Below are 20,786 nucleotides of genomic sequence, written 5' to 3'. Positions count from 1 at the left end.
GCACAGCTGAGGGATCGCGGCCCTTTTTGACAAATGCAAGCCAGTGCGTGTGTATATATACATCTAATCTATTTGGGGAACATACTAAAAACCAGAAGCTTTCTCATGATTCTGTGGCACAGTTAGAAAGCATTTTAAAGTTTCAGACTTAAGACTATGGCTGCGAAACTAGCTGGTGTTGTAATTAGAGTAAAAGAAGGCTTGAGAAAAAGAGAAATGAGAGGAAGGTTAAATATAACATCCCCATAAAAAAAGTTGAGCAAAGATGAATTTTGGAAGAAGAGGGGAAAGAGTGAGTGTGGGTGTGAGAGAGAGGAGTTGTCTAAAACTGAAATGGTACAAATGAGTAGTAAAAGCCTAGGATTTGAGTGCCATGGAAAAGTGTGTCTAAAGAATACCACACTCTGCCCCAAAGTAATTTAAGTAGAGATAAAATGAGAGATGATGAAATGAGCAATGTGCTCATTGAACTTACATATATCTGAGGAGAGAGTGTATCTGAGCAGTAAGCTCTAGTCAGGGAACCCATCTGTTTGTATTGATCTGCAGTGAGGTGGCTACACTGTGTGGGAGTAGGAGGTTTCGGGGCCATGACTCTGCTGGGACAGGACCCTCAAATAATCCCGGGAGTTATTTCTGTGCTCTGTTGCCAAGTTTTCTAAGGAGTGAGGAAAGGGCTTCAGTGCTACTGCTGTGTGGAGAGAGCTCCTGCAGGCAGCAAAAAAACCCCCTCAGAAATATGGTAGAAAAGAAAGGGATGGGAAAGGCTCTTTGAGTAAATACAATCACATCACCTGAGGTTTCTGAGACATTTCAATGTCAGTTTTAAGACTTCTCTTGCAGTGTAACAGGGCATTCCATAAAAATGGGAAAAATCAGAAAATATTATCCATTGGCCCAATTAGAAATTACCCAGAAAAAGTACTACTAGGAGGAGTAGAAGTGATCAGCCTTTGGTGGGGCAGAGGAGGATTTGTAAAAGCTCATTTTCAAGATTATACAATTGAAGAATAAAACAGGAAATCCCCTTACTTTGCAACTTTCAAAAGATGACATTCAAATTATGTTTAGGACATGATCAAATTCCATTAAAAAAGTTTTAATCAACTTCGATGGATGTTCTGAAACAGGATGTGTTAAATCAGGGAAAATAATAACAGAGTTGCAAGCAAATTAACAGAAGATTCACAACATATTGTGAATCACTGTATTAAAGAATCAGAGCCAGCTATTTCAATAATGGCAGGATAGTAGCAAAAAAAAAATTGAACTAGAAAAAATTAGAACATCTGCTGAAGTTTCCAAAGCTGTATTTAATATTAACTTGGGAAAGGCACCTTGACTGAGTGGTGTCTCATCAAAAATTTGTAAGTGTTTCCAGACCAAAAGCACTTGGATACTTTAAAAAAAAAAAAAAAAAAAAAAAAAAAATCATCTGCTCAACTAAAGAGAAAACTTCTCCTTTCTAAACCTTTCCCTACCATTGAATTTTGTAATGGGAAATATCACCATCTTAAACCAGAGAAGCAATGAAATGCAAATGTTTCTGTGTGATCCATTTTTTTTTATTGATTGTTAAGATCTAGTACCAGAGTCTTTGTCCTGCTGGCTGTTGTACACAAGTTGCTCCTTCTGTCCCAGTGAACTGGTTTGCTGGAACAGAGCCTGTCCTTGTATAACAGTGCAATTAGCGAACAGTGGGGTAGACTTTGTTATTATAAAGAATATTTTGGATTCAAGCACTCAGCACAGAGTATGAAAAGTGAGCAGAGTTTTGGTAGGGATGCCAGATTTCCTTCCAAGGAACCTACAAATGGATGGTCCATTTCTTTGGTTGTTAGGTGAATATTCAGAAAAAAACAAACAAACAAACAAACAACTCTGCTTTTAAAATTGGAAGCAAACGTATTGTCTTTTTTCATTTTAGTCTGGAAGGTGGTGGGAGACAGGATTGCCTATGTCTGATTATGTGAACTGGGACCCTAAAAATGTTTGGTCAGCCAGCTAGAGATGAGCCAACTGTATATGTGATGTTTCAGTACCTATATTTATGGTTTCTCTGATGATGAAATCTAGATTTCTGCAATGACCAACGTAATTTCTCTGATGTCAGTTAAGACCTTGTTTCAGGGAGAAGCTGGCAGATGCTTGTGATGCCAAACGACACTGTATCATGCTTTCTGTTGTGCATGGTCCTCTGAGCAATGTGGGCCACCACCTCTCTGTGCCTTTTTTCTGAAAAATGTCAGTGTCCAGAAAGTTGTCTGAAAACAGATTTAAATTTCATATGAAAAAATTTATTTGAGGGGGAAAACCCCATACCTTGACATACTGAAATGATTGCAAGAATTTGTCTTCAAGATGTATAAGTAGGAATATTTCTCATAACATGCAAAAGATATCTAGATTTTACATTGCTGCTACAAAACAAAATCTTAGAGTGGGAGAACTTACCTTTGGTTATTCTTGATTGAGTTAACTAGAGCAAGTCAGAATGTAGTGCAGCTGCACTGATTTCTAACTGTTCAGACCCTAAGCTTGTTTATTCAGGAATGAACTTACTAGCTGGAGGGACAATTTTTCTAGCTAGATCCTGACTTGAGATTACCCCACTTTTAAGTACAAACAGACATTTCTGTGTATCTTTTCCTTTAGAGACTTCTATTTATATTATGGATCTGTATCTCACATGCCGATGAAAGTCAGTAAAGGAAATTAATTTGTATGAATGGATTTAATAAATTTCATAATTTACCAGTAATGAAATCCTGGTTTGCAGAATGAGAAATAATAGGGCTTTTCCAAAATATCTTAATCCTTGGCTATGATTAGCAGCATAAAATGAACCATTCTTTCCTATGTGTCTAAAGTCCAAGTTGTGCTCCATGTAGCTATGCGGTACTCTTTCCACTCTCATGTCAGTAAATAATTGCAGTGCTGCTGTTTAGTCTGTCTCTGACCTTTGCTATTTCTTGAACAAAAGTTGAGAATCATGACAGATTGATCTCCTTCTGTGATCTGATCTAGTCTAGTGTGAAAGGAAAGTTCATTAATCCTACTCCCAAATTCCTTAACCAGTTTACCATGAATGTACTACTCTATAAGCATATGTAATACAGCATAGCCATAACAGTGCTTAAAACAGGATTAGGCAGTACCTCATATTTTCTAACTACTTCTACTTTTGCAGAAATACAATTTATATATAAGTGTGATATTTTATTTTTTTTTTAATATTTTAACTAGTTTAGGTTTTATGAGTTTAGGCTAAAATATTATCCAGCCTGTCTAAACTTGGCTACATTGTATAATTCTACTTATTTTTACCTGAACATGAACCAAAGATGATTCGTGTTTTAAGGAGCCTCTTTTGGGCATGGGAAGAACCAAATAGCTTAACATCATCTTGCTTTAACAATTAAAAATTGGCAGCTGAGCTGTGTACTCAAGCAAAGCAAGGATTTTTAGGCCTACAGAAATGGTTTAGAATCTAAAAAAGAAAAACCACATGCTACTAAAACCCTGTGTATGGTTTTCCACTATTCGATAGAAAGCTGGTAAGGCTCTAGGGTCAAACCGTACCCACAGACATATGCTTTAAAGCCAGCACACTGAAGTAAACACAGCAATGTAGTTGTCCTGTTTGAGTGGTACGAATCAGAAGTCAATCTGCTCACATCACATTCAAAACTCAGGCAAAATAAGATAATAGATCTTCTTGCTTTTTTTGCATATCAGCATTAAAACACTTCAAGTAATCTTTTGGGAATAATTAGCAAAATAGGGTTTTTACAATGCCGTGACTGATTCTTTCCTGCCAAGCCATCAGACCTGTACCTTGTGTATTTGTAGACTGCCTTTACATGTCTGCCTGTGTTTAATAAGGACTTGATGCAGAGCCCATTAAAGTGAATAGGAATTCCTCTGTTGTCTTCTGTGCTCTCTGGATCAGGCTCCAGCTTACAATTAGAAGAACCTATCACTTAATGCTCTTGAAAAAAAGTCCTATGTTAAAAAAAAATGCATGAAGATTTCTAATACTGGGAGAAAATTTAAGGGCCCGAAAGTTGATGCAGACACAAGTTATAGTTCCCAAAATAACTCTAAAATATTATATTACATTAACATATAAAGGTTAACAGCACATACAATAATGTGAAATACTGTCTGAATTGTACATGTAGTGTGACTGACTTGCAGGGTTGTAAGAACCCTCCCTTTAGTTGTTTGGGTGTGCTGATATTCAAATAATATTTGTTGGTTGTAAGGCCTAGGCTAAAGGGATCTTAAAAGTTCTTGCACATTGAACAATGGATAAGTATATTTTGGGTGAATGCACCGTGCCTGTTTCTGTCCCCCTTTATTCTAGTAGGTAAGAAATTTTTTTCCTGGAGTAGTTGTCATACAGATATGTAAGGTCCCTTTGTGTCATTCTGGAGGTCTCTTGAGTTGCAGTACTCTTTCGTGTGGTCTGTAACAAGACAATGACAACACTGCACCATGCAGTCTCTGTGGGAAATGGGATAATTTCAACAATTTTCCATTTTCTGTAATGTTTTTCTCTGAAGCAGGGGGCCTTCTTTATGTGTGCAGTTCTCCATAGATAGCCATGACAAAGAGAAAGCATGAAAGCTTCTAGGGCAGAACATTTCATCCTTGCTTATCTGGCCCTCGGAGACATTAGCTAATCAAGGCATGATACTCCATACAATAGGACAAGTGCTGTAAAGCTACCTCTGTTATCCCAGTGAACATGGAGACTTATTATTCCCATGGCCATTTTACAGGATTTGTTTTCTTCTGACAACAGCATCCACAGCCTACAGTGCTATCGGCTCCAACAATGAATCTGATGCTCACTCTGTGTGTTATCGGCTCCCTAATAACTGTCTTCCCCCCCCCTTTTTTTTTTCTTTTTCCCACCCCATTTGTGAGAATTTGTCCCCTGTAGCTCTTCTCTATCAGGCCCCTGCAGCTGCTGTTATTTTAGATATGGCAGGAAGTAGGTACCGGAAAACAGCGAGAGCTTGCAGCACTGAGAAAAATCTAGAAATTCCTCTGATTTACCCCAGGCTCTGGCTCCAATCAAAGCCGGTAGCAGGGGGAAAAGCCCAAGAAGACAACAGTGTCTGGGCTCTGTGTGCCAGCAAGAAGAGTTTTAGGCCTCCCCCTCAGTGGGGTACTGGGGAGATGCTTGGCGCGGCCATGCACGCCAGGGAGCACTTGGCACAGCAGAGCTGGGGTGGACACCTGGGTACCACCACGGCGGCGAACCTGCTGCCGGCACCCTCCCTCGCCAGCTGAGAAAACCCCCTCTCACCTCCATGGAGATGTGCCATTAGAAAAGCACATTCCTTATTTACACTCTCCCTTCTCCGCTCTGACGTGCGCCCAGAGCAGATGGGTTTACCCACTCGTCAGGTGGGCTCCCATCAATGCCTTTAGCAATGCAAAGCAAAAGGGTGCCAGCCAAAGGTATTGCTGGAAAGTCAGTGGAGCAAGAAATTTACATCACTATTATTACGAGTATTTCTTAATCTGCTAAGCAAACACATTTTTAGCCGCTTTGGATACCAGGCGGACTCTGGAGATGACTTCTAAAAGAAAAAGAAAAAAAAAAAGAAGAAACAATAAGCACCTCCAAACCTTTCAGTTCAGCAAGCGGTTTAGATAAAAAGACACCACCACCCCCCCACACAAAGCCATACACGGAAAAGATACTACCTTTAGAACTGGTTTTAATAAAGAAATCTTCCTCTTTGACATAGCAGATAAGGAGGAGGATGTCCGCCCACAGACATCTCACACCATTAGCAACCTAGTTAACATCTGTAAATGTTTTAGGGAAAGAAATTACACTTCGAGACATTTCTTTTTTAATTACAGGCTCCAGATGAGATTTGTTAGAGTAGGGAAATGTATCCCATAGCGACTGATGTCAATAGCAAGCAGTCCCTAAAGCCAGCCAGAATTGGGAAAGCCATGCTGTTTGCTGCTCTTGGCACTGCTCCCTGCTTTCACAATGTCAAACTTAGAACCGCCTTTATATGCACTTTCCATTTTTTTTTCCACAGTAGCTGTTGCCAGCAAACTGTAAACTACCGTATATCACTCAGATTTAAGAACCTAAACTTTAAAACAAATTAAACTCTTGTTGACATTGTAATAAAAATCAGAATCGAACTGAACAGCTCAGTAAAACTGCACTTCAATTATTTTATGGATTTAAGATTGTTTTCTAGGATTCCCAGACTCCCAGTACAGCAAAGTTATTTCCTCTTGGCAGATGTCTGGAAAAAAAAAAATCATTGAATGGATAAAATTATGTGGCAGACACTAGGTTGAAGCCTAAAGGGAGGAAATGGTGTCTCCCCAGCACCTGTAAATATTTGCTCTGTGTCTTGACCAGATGAGCATTTCGTCCGCACTTTGAAAAAAAAAGTCAAGGTATTTATTTTGTGAGTTTTTAAGAAAATAGAAAATAGAATTTTCATCTGTCAAAACCCAGTTTCTAACCAGATGGTTGTGTGGTTTTGAATGAGAATGGCAAATATGGGTCTCACCCACCCTTCCGAACCGTTTCCAAATGCAGGTAAATGCATGCAGCGCACGAGTGCTTCGAGTTTCTGGCCTCTGCTTATCTTTCATCTCTCTACTTAGCAGTTAATATTGGGTATTCTTTTTATAATTCCTTTTTTTTTCCTATTCTGTGAAATGGAAACAGAGGTTTCCATCCGATTAATTGCCAGGTTTCCATTCTTTATAATGTTTCCTCTCAAAGCAGTTTGGAACAAAAGTATTTCAGAAATGTGTGTAGACGGAAGCTACTGGAGATAATAATTTGTTTCATGTAACTGTGTTTTACAAAAGATGTGGTGCACAGGAAAAACTGTTGCATGGAGCAAACAATCAGCTTGCACAGTCACCAAAACCTTTGTTGCACTTACCTTTTCTTCTTTTGTCACATCAGTGAAATGGCCTTTACTGTCCCTAGGGCCACAGCCTAAAATGTGTTGCATTCCCAGGGTCTTCAGTGAGAGCTGAGAGTGCTTGCTGGGTGGCATGCATATCTCCTGTTACAAGGATGCTTCTGAAGATTGAACCAGATGTTGAATATCTGCGTGCCCACAGCTAGGACCGAGGGTCTGCCTGCTCTGGCTGAAATCTCCAGGGAGCTGCTGTCTGTCCCTCCAAGCAATCTGTGGTTGTGTGGATTTTCCAAAGTTGCTGTGTTAGGCTCCGTGTGTTTACCTCCTCATCTGAACTGGCTGGTTTGACTTTACTGAATCTCATGTAATCAGCCAGTTTTCTTCATTGTAGAATTAATTTTTTTTTTTTTAAGCTACTGTTAAAGCTTTTCCACTCATTTTGTTGCCTGGAGCACCTCCCAAAGTGCAGGCCAAATTCCTGCTGGCATTTGGATGTGTTGCCAGATCACAACCCGGGCCATGGAAGCACCCTGTCATTTCTTAGCTATCACAAAGCGAGGGTTTTGGAGTCCAAGTACTCAAAAAGTGGCAGAAGTCTGTCACACGTTGTAAGTGGTTGTTTGGAAAGTGCAATGCAAACATTTTGAATAAAATTTCAGGTCCTTAAGTGTGCTTGAAAGATGAGTGTTGTATGCCTGTGTTTCTCAAGTGCCTTTTTCCTAGTTCTCTGGTGCTGGCCACAGGTTTGCTGTGCTTCATTCTTGGGCCAGAATAATATTTCCTCTAGTGGAGAGTACTGAGGATCAGCACAGTTCTCGTGTCAAGCACTGAGCTGCAAGGAGGAAGGTTTCTTCTTCCCTGGGAGCCCGGCTGTGATTATTACTGAATTTTTGCAGCCGTATCTGGTGTTTTTTCTGTTGACATTGCTCTGTCAGTCCAGCCTAAGGAGCTGTTCTGTAGTTTAGCACAGCATGTGGGAGAGGGGAAAAGAGAAAAAGACGTTTTGCTGTGTTTGCTGCTCTGTCACACTGGGACCATCTACATACTATATAAGAGTATTCTTCCAGCTGCTCTAGTGTGAGACACTTGCTATAGGTGCATCCGAGTAGTGGAGTCCAGCAACTGTCTGGATGTGGTGGTCTTCACAGCTACATCTTTTGTGCTGGGGAGAACACCCGATAGCACCCAGCTGGTAGTTTCCCTACCATGACCCAACTTGCATGGATATGTCTCCAGTGTGGCTCTATCAAATCAACCTTTGGATCAAACATTCCCAGCCAAACTGACTGGGAGTTCCCTCATGAAAAGGTCTTTACCTAGTGTAGTTAGTGTCGTGCAAAACCAATGCAAGAGTATCCTTAACCACTGCCAGAGCTCTTTTCCAAGGAGTAGTGACAGAGACAACCTGCTCTTTGAACTGCAGCGTTCTTCAGCAACAGATGCTGCCATGGTTAAAATAAAATCATATGGCACTATGTACAGCTCGCATTATGGTGATAGCCAGGTCATCATGCTGCAAGCAAATTTATCGCCTGACAATTTCCCTGCATCATCTTTTTTGCAGGCTGTTTGCAGCCACCAGTACAGATTCTCAGATTTAGCCCTGCTTCTGTGCCCACTGCTGAAGATTAGCAGCTGTTTTCCATCACCTAAGGACTTCCCCCAGCTAGTGCGACCTTTCCCAGCATAGCCCTCAACAGGCTCATAGGTGGATTTCTTTTCCCTTATCAAACACATTAAAATTTTTATTAGCCCCACCCAGCCTTTCTCTTCCATCAAGCAGCGTGTGGCCACTCACTGAGTCATCTCATGGCCATCAGTTTATCTACCTGAGCCAAAGTCCTGTGAAGCAAAGGTTAGCAAGCAAAGCTCAGCCTTCACCAAAGCCTAAGCGGGAATGCGGCCCAGCAGTGGTCACTCCCAAAGCAGCACATAGGCACATCCAGCACTGCAGACACAGCAGCACACTCACTGCCCTCTTTGCTAGATTATGTTATAGCATTGATCTTTTCTGTGTAGCACGCACTTTGAGGTTTGCTGATGAAAAGTGGTATAAAGGAAAGAGGTGGTGATGATGGTAATGATAATAGGGCAAGTAGAGTCCATTAAAAAAAACCAAACAAGCAAACAACACAACACGCACATACCCACCCCAAAAACAAACAAACAAGCCCTCCTTGCTCAGAAAAAAGATCAGATAGACCCTGTTTTAACCTATGTCCAGGACAATTTTAGAGTTGAGACGTGATGTTATTCCTGCTGAAGTCCATCAAACTTTGAGGCTGGTTGAGTGGAAGAAGAGATGAGTGTCTTGGCCGTTCTCTGCCATAGAAAGAAAGACAATGGCACTTGGAAAATACTCTTGTGTGACCCAAGGTGCTTGCTGCTTTCTTTTCCTTCCTTCCTTCCTTCCTTCCTTCCTTCCTTCCTTCCTTCCTTCCTTCCTTCCTTCCTTCCTTCCTTCCTTCCTTCCTTCCTTCCTTCCTTCCTTCCTTCCTTCGCTTGATATGCCCAGCTGCACATGAGCTTTTTTTTTAGGAACAGCAGCACAAGGTGGCTCATTTTGGAGGATTCCAGATGATCATTAGGGGCCACACTATTATTGCATAAAGTCAATTAAAGAGCATACGTGCACATCCCATTGATTTGATTTAGAACTAACAAAAGCTTCAGTAATGTGCAATTACAAGAAACTTAATGACCCCCTTATATTGAATGCAACTTCTGTGGCACCTAATATGCTTTGATGAATTGCTCATTATGTGCAATGTTGGAAAAGCTTCTAAAAAGATTAATAATTGTATAATCAATAGAGAAACTCAGTCTTATTTGGCTTTTTTTTAAACTCTGAAATCATTAACTCATAGAGGTTATGGATCCTCTCTTTCTCACCCTTTTCCTCTTTTACCCCTGGATTTTTTTTTTTTTTTCTAAAGCTAATCTGCCACTTTTCCAGTATGTGGAGAAACCCCTTCTTGCATTCTGTAGAAAGGTCTGGTCTGATATGGGGTTGCCGTGAGAGTTCCAACAGGCTTGTGCCGGCGGCCAGCAGAAATCACCAGTGCTGGGCTGGATGTGTTCACATGGGGCGATCCTTTAGCAGGGCAGAAGGTCCCCAAGTAGGAGGTCCTTCAGCATTGGTACAGTGTGGTACACTCTCACTCTCCTTTTCGCTGCTGTAACCTTCAGGAGCTGCCAGCCCTTGGGGCCATCAGCTGGGCTTTAACCTTGCTCTTATAGCCATGTTGTTGCCCACACCCCAGTTGACAGCTGGTTGTGAGGTAAAGCAAACCTTGTGGGATGGGATCAGAAATATGAAAGTAAAAAGGAAAAAAGGAACTTTCATTTCTGTTACAGTCAGGGTTTAATAAATACTGCCAGGAGGCTAAAACACAGGCAAATGTGGAATTGCTTTGAATTCGTTTCAATCTTGAATCCACTCTCATCATGCTTCAAGGCATGATTCATGAGTTTTGAATGCCGGGGTCTGACGGCACTATTTTACCGTTGAGCACTAAACTGGAAAGTAAAACTGATCACCAAGATCAGTTTGTATTACTGTATTTCTTATAGTGGGGGCAAATTTCTGTTTTCTGTAGCAAAGTGGTGCCTGCTCTTCCTTATTCCTTCCTGACTGGTACCCACAAAGCTTCCAGCAGTCCCATCTCCGGGTTTTGGCTGCCTTAGGTAGCATTTGCATAATTCTTCTGTCATGTGGAAATTTTGTGTAAAACGTAAAATATGTCTGTTTTGTTTCCCTTACAGATGCTCTTAGGAACGTAAACACATAATTTTGGTTAAAATGTGGTTTATTGGTCTGTTGCCCAGCCCTACCCTCACATGTGTTATGTATGTGTGTGTCAAACTCGGCTTGCATTGTACCGGGGCAGATCCTGCAGTCCCCGCGCAGCCCAAACCCCGGCTGCGCCAGGCAAGGTTGGCTTCAGTGAAGGCCACTGAAAATTCCTGTTGACTCTCTGATTCTTTGGTATGAAAGCTAAAACAGGTTGAGCGCAGCCACCCTCAGATCGAGAGTTAAAAATTATCGTAAATTTAGACCCCCAGTGTCTTGGGAATCACTGCAGCTCTGGTGATTCCTGTGCTAATTCCCAGCACCTGGGGAGCTCATACCTAATTGTTTGCAGAGGAAGAGACACAGGACGTTCCCAGGGTTGCATATGGGAGGGATGAAAAAAAAATCCAAACCCAGGAGTTTTGGTGCAATAGGATGGGACTCATTTAGTCTGGGCACCTAGTCAAGAGCCCCGGTTAAATTACAGCTTCACAGTGTTGTCATTGCACTGCAGTGAGAAACCTTTCCCAGTGGCCCTCCGCAGTGCAGCCGCTGTGGGAGATGTTGCATTATTTGGAGTTGTTGAGCTAAATAAGGCAGAGGGTAGAGCAGGTAGGAAAATGACTCCATATGAATGGCTGTCGTGCACAACAATACCTTCCATCGTGCCAAGCCAATGTTCATATGGGAGGATCATGTTTTATTAAAACCTGCTACTTGTTGTCACTCACTTGCTCCACTGTCCTATTCACTGTCTCCAAAAATAGCATGTCCTGTGGTGGTGGCTTATTATGATTAAACAGATAAAAATAAATTTAAGGTTTAAACACATCCAGGACACCTGAGGTAATTCAAGATCTGACTTCTTATGGAACGTGTGAAGTTATATTTTCCATTGCTTCACAAGACTTGTTTTGTTTGGTTTTTAATTCAGTAAGCTTTAATGTGATCTATAGTTTCACATTACAGGCTGGCACCTCAGGAATTTGTATTAGTGTTTTCTGATTTTTTTCTTATTCACAGGAAAATACTTACTATCTTTGAAAAAAAGAATTTCTCTAAGATAGTCCTATTTGTTCAGTGATTTAGGTAATAATTCTATGTTGTTTGTTGCAGCTTTCATATGTCAGAAAGAGTGTTGCTTAGTGGTAGTGAGGAAGCAGATACCATGATAAAAACTTTAGGATTTTACTCACATGATAGACTTTATATAAGGAGCTTAATTTCTTTACTCTCTGTATATGTGTCTATATTTAGCAGTTTTTCTGTTTAAATAAAATCTGCACATGGAGATAAGGCAAAGCCTTTTTTTTCTCCTGTATTTCTACTTCTGCCTTCATTTGCAACTTTAAATTCATCTTCAGTGATGCTAATATGTGGCATTTAATCTGAAATGAAGGGCATATGAGAGCACAGGAGCCTAATGGAGCAACATGTGGCATCATCGGTGGAAAAATCCAGGGGAAGTAATTATAGAGAGCAAAGTGAATGTCATACTATGAAATGTTACTACAGGTAGCGTGGTGTCAGCATCAAACTCATAGACTCACTCCAGAGTTATGTTTCCCTGTTCCTGGTCATATGCTGAATAGTGACAGCATGGTCAGAGCTGTACCCAGTAGAGAGGAAAACACAGTCCCCGCTCCTCAGTGCTGGTGAGCAGTGAGCTGTTGTCGACAGTGGAAATTCAGAGCACTTACACATACGTCCGTGCTGTGTAATGAGGCATGTGATGATCCCTGACCTGGATGTCGCTTCAGTTGTACTGATGCAAGGCTTGACCTGAGCTAGTTGACTTCTGCTGGAAGACACACATGATGAGTCAAACTGAGGCAGTTTTGATTTCAGGACTGGTACTCGTTTCTGGAGATTGCTCAAATGTGACACCTGGCTGTCCAGTTTGACCAGTGTCAAACAGAGTCCAAACTTGGTATCCAAACATACATTGCTTGGGCAGTTACACCTGTCTGGAAGATGAAGCATTATTGCTTGGATATGGCAGAATCTGGGCGTAATTTCACACAGGCTTTTCACACATGTAGCTTGAAAGATGCAGGTGGTATTACTTGTGTTTTCCATGACACGTGCACCAGTCAGAGCAGGTTGCTTTTGTTCCTGTTTGGTGAGAGAACATTACAGCATCTGAACCTCCTGCTTTGGTTCTGCTCCGTGGTAGAGACAGTGGTCCCCAGTGGTCACAGGTGGATATGAAGTAACAAGCAAAGATTGGTTAGTCAGCTGTGGAAAAAACCTTGATGTGAACCTGAAGGCTTAGCTGCCTTGGGACATGCCATGTGGCTCTTCCTATTGAGAAGGAAACCAAAAACCATCCTGAAGGAACCAAGTTGATGCCATCGTGCTTTGTGCAGAAACAGGGACATATACACGTCCAGTGAATTACGAGGTGTCAGTTCTGTGCAAAACCTCTCAGTGTGCTTTTGCTTCAACTTTGTCCTTAAAAAACAGTGGAGTGGAGAGCCCCAAAAATCGCTTGTGAAAGACAAGCGTGCAGTTCAAAAGGGGCACAACTGTAAATACAACCCACAGCTCCTCTGCTCACTCTCCTTCTGGAAGTCTTTCTGGGCCACTGCTGAAGTGGATTGAAGTCAATGGAAAGATGGTTGTTGACTTCCACAGCCTTTGGTGTGCAATGTGTGAAGAGGCAGTGGCTTAAACTAGCTAGAAACTGGACCCTTAATGTTACTGCTAAAAAAGTGAACAGAGATGGGATATGTTTTCAAAGTGCCATTTTTCCATCCTAAAACCATAGACTCAGCTCTTTATAATTGTGGGTTTGATCATGTCTGTCAGCTCACCTTCCATTTTTCAGACTCTTGGGAACATTCACCTTTAGGAGTATGAAGTCTTACAGGCTCTTGTATTTGTAGCCCCAAAGAGCTCCCTGGCTGTGGAAACCCTGTGCATGTGCCTTCTCCACAGTCCCTGCATCACTGACCTTGTAACTTCTTTGATCCGAGTGGGATCAATATAGGAGCTGGAAGGCACAACTTTGTCTCAGAGGAACAGGTATTTTATTAAAACAAAAGGCCACTATGTTATTCATATTAGTAGTCAGATACAAGGAAAGCAAAAATCTACTGAAATATAAAGTTTTCCCAGTTGATGGAATTCATGTACAGCCAACAAATGTTAAAAATATTCAATTTCCTATGAAGTTCACATCTATATATGGAACCCACATTTGTTCAGATATATCTGGCTATCCTGTTCCATACAGGAACACAAACTGTTGCATCGGTAAGACACTGATTTTGCTAATTAGTAAAGCAAAAATTTCCATTGCAAGGGCATTTTGAAGGCAAATTAAATACAAAAAGAAACTACTCCTTATTAAAGTAAAATGTGGTGTAACAGCTCACCACATCCTGCTACTGTGGCATCTCCTGTTTAGCAAAGGAAAGGTTCCTCTTTCAGACTCCTTGACAGGTAGAGAGGTCACGTGTTACCTACATTTCTCAGCACTATTATTTTTTTTACTGTCAGTGGAAAAGCTAGACATGACAATGGAAAATACCAGTTGAGGGAAGGCATTGTGGGGAACTGTAGGTGTTAGCTATAAAAGTGACAGTGCCCCCCTCCACAAAACCAGCAGAAAAACAGTGAAAAAAATCTGATGACAGAGGTGCTCTGGAAATCATTGTACTCAGCTGTTTGACCTGATAGGGATCAACCTGTTGCTTTAAGGGATGTGTTGTGCTAATCTAGGTGTTGAAAATTAAACATCTTGCATGCTATTCCAGATCTGCTGCTAAGCTGTACGTAGGGCCTCGCAAGCCAGAGAATTCTTTGGGTCTCATCTGTCCTGTCTATAAAATGGGTCTTTTTGAGTACTCAGGTTATGTTGTTTTAAAAATGAGTGTAAAGCCCTTGCAACCTTTATTTGAAAAATGTTGTGCTCATTCAAAACACAACTACTCCTGGAGTGGTACTACAGACATGAATGGATGTGTATCCAAGCAGCAGCGGAATCAAAGACCAGAATTTGCTTTAGGAATGAAACTCAAACCCAGGCCAAAATGCTGCTTGCACTGAATGCTGCTGTTCTGTGGAGCACACACAATCCTCTTGTAGTAACAATTTTGTAAGCCAAAATTTGAGCATTCAAGACAGTAACCAGATGACTCTCCTCAAGTATGTAATAAAGATTTTTTAGAAAGGTGGGAACTAGGAGAAAAATAGCAGTTATTTTGTCTGCATGAGCAGTATATCTTACCTCTCTGGGGAGTTCTGCAGTGGTCCTCCAGGACTGAGTGGGGCCCTGAGGATACCAAGGGCAAGGAGATGGCAAAGGAGATGGTGTACAGGGAGTAATCAGCTCGTTCGCATGATACATGAATTAAATTACCAGTAAACAAATTTAAAACAACAAAAAAGTACTTTTTCCACCAGCACATCCTTAAACCATGGAACATATTGCTGCAGGAAACAGTGAAAACCAAAACAGGTTTGTTCAGAAGGTTATTAGAAAACTTCATGGAAGAAAGTTCATCGAAGTTCACTAGAAAGAAGGATGCAGACATCTTGCCCACGAAGCCCTCCAGCAGAGTGAAGGTGTACTAGAGAAAGCAACACTGATGGGGTGCCTGGTTCCTGTGCTCTTTCCCAAAGAGGGCTACTGGCCAGTGTGGTAGATGTGACACTGGTACAGATGGACTTACTGGACAGCAGAGCTGTACTTCAGTAACAGAATTTTTGATTTGCTGTTGGGAAGGACAATTGTGGGTCAACCCACAACAAGAATATTTGACGTTTCCTTGCCAAAAGAAAAAGAAAAATCCATTTTGGGTCAAACAAAATATTCCAGATCATTCTATTTGATGCAAAATAGAACATTTCCTAACAGAAATGTTAAAACGTTTTAGAGTATTAAAAGAAGCAAATTTTCCAAAAATTTGAAATAAAAAAATATTGTTTCTAAAGACTGAAATTATTTGAGGAATGTAATTAATCTTTTCATGTTATTTTGACTGACCTGAAACTTCATTTTCCCTGCAACAAGTTTTCCATCAGCACCTGTTTATCAGACTTGGAGGAAGAGAGGAGTCTCTTCATGGGGGTGTCAGAGGGCATCCTTCTAGCCAAACCCGACATGCGTCATCCAGCATACTTCACATGTGCTTGCCGCCTGGTTTCCCCCCATTCCCACCTGCCGGAGGGTTTTCCCTCCATCTTCGGGTGCCTCGGCGGGCAATGTGGGAAAGCCCGCTCTTGACACACTTCCCCTTTCAGTTCTCGTGTTTAGTGCTCTCTGCTCGCGTTCTGCTTCTGCAAGATCGGCTGCTTTGCCGTGTCACGTATTGCCACACCTGAGCCTTCTGCATGCAACCTGGGCCCTCTCTGTAGGTTTTTTCCACTGCGTTATTGGGAATTTTTGCATGTTCAGTGCTGCGATGGGTAAAGGGGAACAAGCAACGGTGAAATAGAGACCTGTGTCTGAGCTGATGTTGAACATTATCTCAGTGTTTTTGGCCCTGTTTGATTGTGAGAACTGGTTGCACTTTGGTTGTCTCCTGAGTCCACACTGACACTGTCTAGCAACTGTTGTTGAACAGCTGTCCGATGTTGTTACACGAGGACACCAAACTTGACTGCTACTCATCAGGTTAGCAGAAATCCACCTCTGTTAAGGAAGTAACATACGTTATAAATGAGAAATAAAGCCGAAGGTCTAGTCTGTATTCTGTTGCATCTGATGACAAAGTTATGAGTGATTTCAGCTGGGGACAGATTGGTTTGGCTGCTGAGAGCTGGAGAGAGTGTGACCGAAGCACTGTGGTGGTCTCGTGGGCTGAGCCAAGGCAGGTGGGCTCCCAGCTGAAAGGAAAGGTCATGTCATCTCCAGGGTAAGCCATGTGTCCTACAGTGCTTGAGTGACAGGATTCAGCTGAGGGTACCTAGCGTAGCTGGAAAGGGCCTAAGACAATTCTGGAGACGGACCTTTAGGCTCTTAGACACTCATGTTATCAAGTTGCTTCTGAAATACTTTCGCTAAGGGCTTTAATAGGGGAGAGCATGGGCTGGCAGGCTGGGGAATGTTACTTTAGGAAGTTTTACTGAATGAATCAAGCAAGAGTACCTCGGCATGTGCTACATCATTAGTCTGAGATTCAAGATGCCTGAGTACTAATCCTAACTGAGATGGGGAGCTCTTCAGCTTTTCCACCTCGATGTCCCTGTGAAATGCCAGTGATACTTATGTTCACATTTTACAGAAACACTGTTAAGGATCATCATGTAATGTTTCTAAACACTAACTAACTGTACAAAGACAGAGGATTGCCTTGAGTAGTATCTTAATTTTATTTTATGTAACCGAAACTTTAAGGGAAAGTTGGCAAAACTGTGACACTGTCTGGCCTATATGAGGGTTTGTTTTCAGTGTCACTGTGTGTTTTTGCTGCATACCCAATGTTCCTTTGAGAAGTTTATCAAAGAAACTATCTTTACAAAAGCAGAAGAAGTGTGCTGTTTGCATTCAAGGTAGAGACTCAGTCCTGAAAGCTGTGCGGAGTTTGATGGCATGTAAATGGGTAATACCTCTTGCTGTCTTTGGATACATGCAGGACGGTCTTTGCCACAGAGCAGGGCTTGCTGTTTACATTTGCTTCCGCTGTTTGGCAATATTAAAGATGAACTCTGTGACACTCTCAAGAGAAAGAACTGCTTTGTCTTCACATCGTATTTCCATACCATTCTTAGTTTGCTGCCATAAATAGGTAGTTACAAATACAGCTGATATTTCCTTTCTGAAGTACAGTGTGCGTATCCACTGGTAGAAGTGGTTTTGGCGACCGGGACCTGTGACACAAATCCTGACTGATTCATGTGCTGCAATTACTAAATGGGCAATAAGTGTGCAGAAAATTAAAGAAAACAAACGCAGGCAAACAAAACACCAGAGAACCCCATGCAAAACCTAACTGCTTCAGGAAGTTGGTTTTAGACAAGCTTGGTCTTTTCCAATAAACAAATGGAGTTATCTGGATGGCTATGAACAGCAACCCACGAGGAAAGGAAAATGCAGGTGCTTCCATGACGTGGGTACATGTTTCCCACTCCCAGCAATGTCAGGAAAATTCGGAAGCAGTGAGAGCCCTACCGATGGCATTTTGTCTATCTTCATGTAAATCAGGTGGTGGCAGTCGCTGCAGGGAGGTGGGGTGGAAATAAAAGGGATGTTGTGTAGTCCACTGTAGATGGCCTTTGCCAGGTTCAGTCATTTCCTGTCCATCTGCCAAAAATCACAAGCTGATAAACGGACATAATTGGAGTGTGGGAAACTGTATTGCTTGATGATCTGCAGGGGAGGGGTAAAAGAATGAAAGAAGACTCGTGAATAAAGAAAACAACACTTTATCAGCGGAGATGCAGTCTGACTGGCTGATGCTGAGATAATGGACCTTGTTTATTCTTTCCTCTGATTCTTGCCAAGGGTTTAACTTGCTCGTCCATCTGTCTGTGCAGACAGGACTGAAGCCTGCATGTCCACATGTGTTGCTCACCACAAAAGGAGGGTATATATTTACATGTGTTAACACCTTCAAGGAATGGACAAGCACATAGCAGTTTCTTCTTTTGTTCCTAATAGTGTCTCACGGTGGAAAAAAATCACCACGTCAAGTCATATTCTATCTAAGTATTGCAGCTGCACATACCCAGGTTCAGTGGCTGGCAGCTTTCTGCCATCGTCACCTAACAGGGCTGACATACTTTCCGAACAGCTCTTTTTGGGGAAGGGGTAGATTATTCAGTGGTTCTCTTTGTTTTATATTTTCAAGCCAGTCCGAGAGCAAATGAAATGTTTTATCTGTAACTGATTTTAAATGTTAAATATGTTTGATGCAATCAAGGATCCAGAATGCTGCAGTTCTTGTGATGTCTAGTTTTATACAGTATTTAGCATGTTAATAACCTTGGTTAATCCTGCTCTTTTGCACTGTGATCAGGCTGTACAAGCTATCTTGTGATGTTACACTTACTGTTCAGAGCTGTACTGAGGCCGTCAAGGAACAGATGCAAGTTGGGGGGGCTGTGTACTGAAGTGACCCACCTGCAGCAGTGGGATGCTAATCAATTCCTTTTGTCTTCTTTCTTTGCAGTAAATGAAATTATAAGGAATGACCTTTCCAGTACCAATGTCCATTCATAGCTTTCAATATGGGCCTACTATGAAATCCACACATGCTTTTGACTTAGCTGGCATGTCAGCCCAATTATAGAGATACTGAATAAACTGAAGATGTTGCCTGGTACCACTCTGATCTTCCACCTTACTGAATGTCAGGAACTGAAGATTTACCTCTTGCTTACAAAGAAGTAGCTCCTCAACTTCAACTGGTAAAACAGCTTCTTTAAAGAAAATCATCTCAAAAGAAAGGGGAGAGAGTATGCTCCAAGACGGCGAATTTAATGGGACAAAACTAGGAAATTCAGCAAAATCTGAGTGCTTCTTCCCAGTGCTGAACTTTTTGGCATGGCACCGCTGGAATACAGCCCTGTAAGTGCCTTATTATACCAGGTTGCGGCATCAGGGCATTTTTAATAATCTTTGAACTTGCTACCATTACAAGTGTTGGTAGATGTAGAGACTATAGAGCTTGCATTCTGGAGTGTGATATTGGAAAAAAAGTGTAGGACTCTGCAGCAAAGTAGGGGAGAGTAATCCCTACTCCAGTGAGGTGCGTTTATGAATTCCAGAATTTCTTCCGCTTTTCCTCTGCTGTAATGTACAGCCTATTGCCTTATTCTCAGTGCATTTCAAAAGCCTCCTGATTTGTCATCATCTCAGCTTTCTTTTGCATATTGTCTGTATTATGTGCTAAGGAATCATAGGGTTGTTAGTAGTAGCATGTTAAGATTTTGATTTTAATCCAGCTTCAGTCATAGCACAAGTGAGTTGAATAGCACAAAATAAAAAAAAGGTTGATGGACAAAAAATTGAAATCTATCTATTACAAGATAGATGAATGTGTATGCATGTACATACATACTAGTATATATGCATATATTTATATATGACAAATAATATAGATGATTGCCTAGTGAGGGCACTGAATTTAGCAATAATTTCAATTTCTGAGAATGCATTTCAGATCCACAACAAATATTTCAGCTACTTCTTTTGAGGGTTTGTTGCATCTGAAGCAGGTATGCATTTTCTTTGCTCATGCAGTTAAGCAAGCACTTTAGATAGGCAAGAAGGATGCATACAAGATACATGTTATTTACCAAATGACAAAATAAGAGTTATAGTAACTGTAAATACCATTATGGAAGAGTGTAAAATATTTGTTCAGTTATAATGTTATTATTCCGCAGAAGCCTTATAACTCTCTGCTACATGTATGAAAAAGAATATTACCAAAAAAGCCACAAAGGTTTAATATGCAGCGCTGTATAGTGTGTTTTCAGATTAGCTAATGTTTCTGGAGCTACAGGTAGGCATGTAGTGTAGCCTTTAACATTGTACTTTTTACAATCAGCTGCTTATTATATAACTAGCAACAACCTATTATTTCATATAACCAAAAAAAAAAGAAAGCAAAACTGAAGAAAAAAGCATGACTTAAATTAAAAATGTTTAACATTAATATTGTGCCTTAGGAATCTGTGCCCCCTTCTGGAAATACACCTGAACTACACCTCCATGCTGGGGTGGCTCCTTAACCCTAATGCAATGAAGTTTGAACAGGTTTCACAAAAAGGTGAAATCCTTCTAAGCGTTTTAAAACATTATTCTGTACAATTATGTCTTACTTTCTTTAGTAAAAAAAAATGAAAGCCATATTTGTCACATTTGCACATTACTGTGAAGACATGAGAATATAATATGGCTATATGTACATAATATGCTGTTATAATAGTCTGTTATTCCTCACCTGTTTAATCCCAGTTATTTACCCTGTATTTAGCATTGTAGACATTGCATGAAACATTTCTTATAGACTGCCATATGAAAAGTTAAAAAGCTTGACAGATGTCAGCTTGACTTGTAGCTAGAAAATAGATAAAATAAAGCAAAATGTTTTGCTGAAGCTAGTCTT

The 20,786-nt window shown here is 41.1% G+C and overlaps 2 protein-coding genes across 5 annotated transcripts in view; one reads left to right on the top strand and one right to left on the bottom strand.

The window, feature by feature from the left end:
• The window catches only part of NFATC1 (nuclear factor of activated T cells 1), a gene marked incomplete at its 5' end in the record, with an annotated part of 114,535 nt that extends 94,252 nt beyond the window's left edge, over nucleotides 1–20,283 (top strand). For all 4 annotated transcript variants that reach the window (XM_082045407.1, XM_082045405.1, XM_082045403.1 and 1 more), the window contains one exon: nucleotides 18,843–20,283. In XM_082045407.1, coding sequence (XP_081901533.1) covers nucleotides 18,843–18,845 — 3 coding nt within the window. In that variant the 3' untranslated portion in view covers nucleotides 18,846–20,283. The remainder of the gene's footprint in view (nucleotides 1–18,842) is intronic.
• SLC66A2 (solute carrier family 66 member 2) overlaps nucleotides 1–20,786 on the bottom strand; it is a 559,480-nt gene that overhangs the window by 169,432 nt on the left and 369,262 nt on the right. The window lies entirely within an intron of this gene.

Source organism: Streptopelia decaocto (assembly GCF_964273445.1).
Source record: "Streptopelia decaocto genome assembly, chromosome: 2".
Classification (NCBI taxonomy): Eukaryota; Metazoa; Chordata; class Aves; order Columbiformes; family Columbidae; genus Streptopelia; species Streptopelia decaocto.
This window is presented reverse-complemented; position numbering and strand designations above follow the sequence as displayed.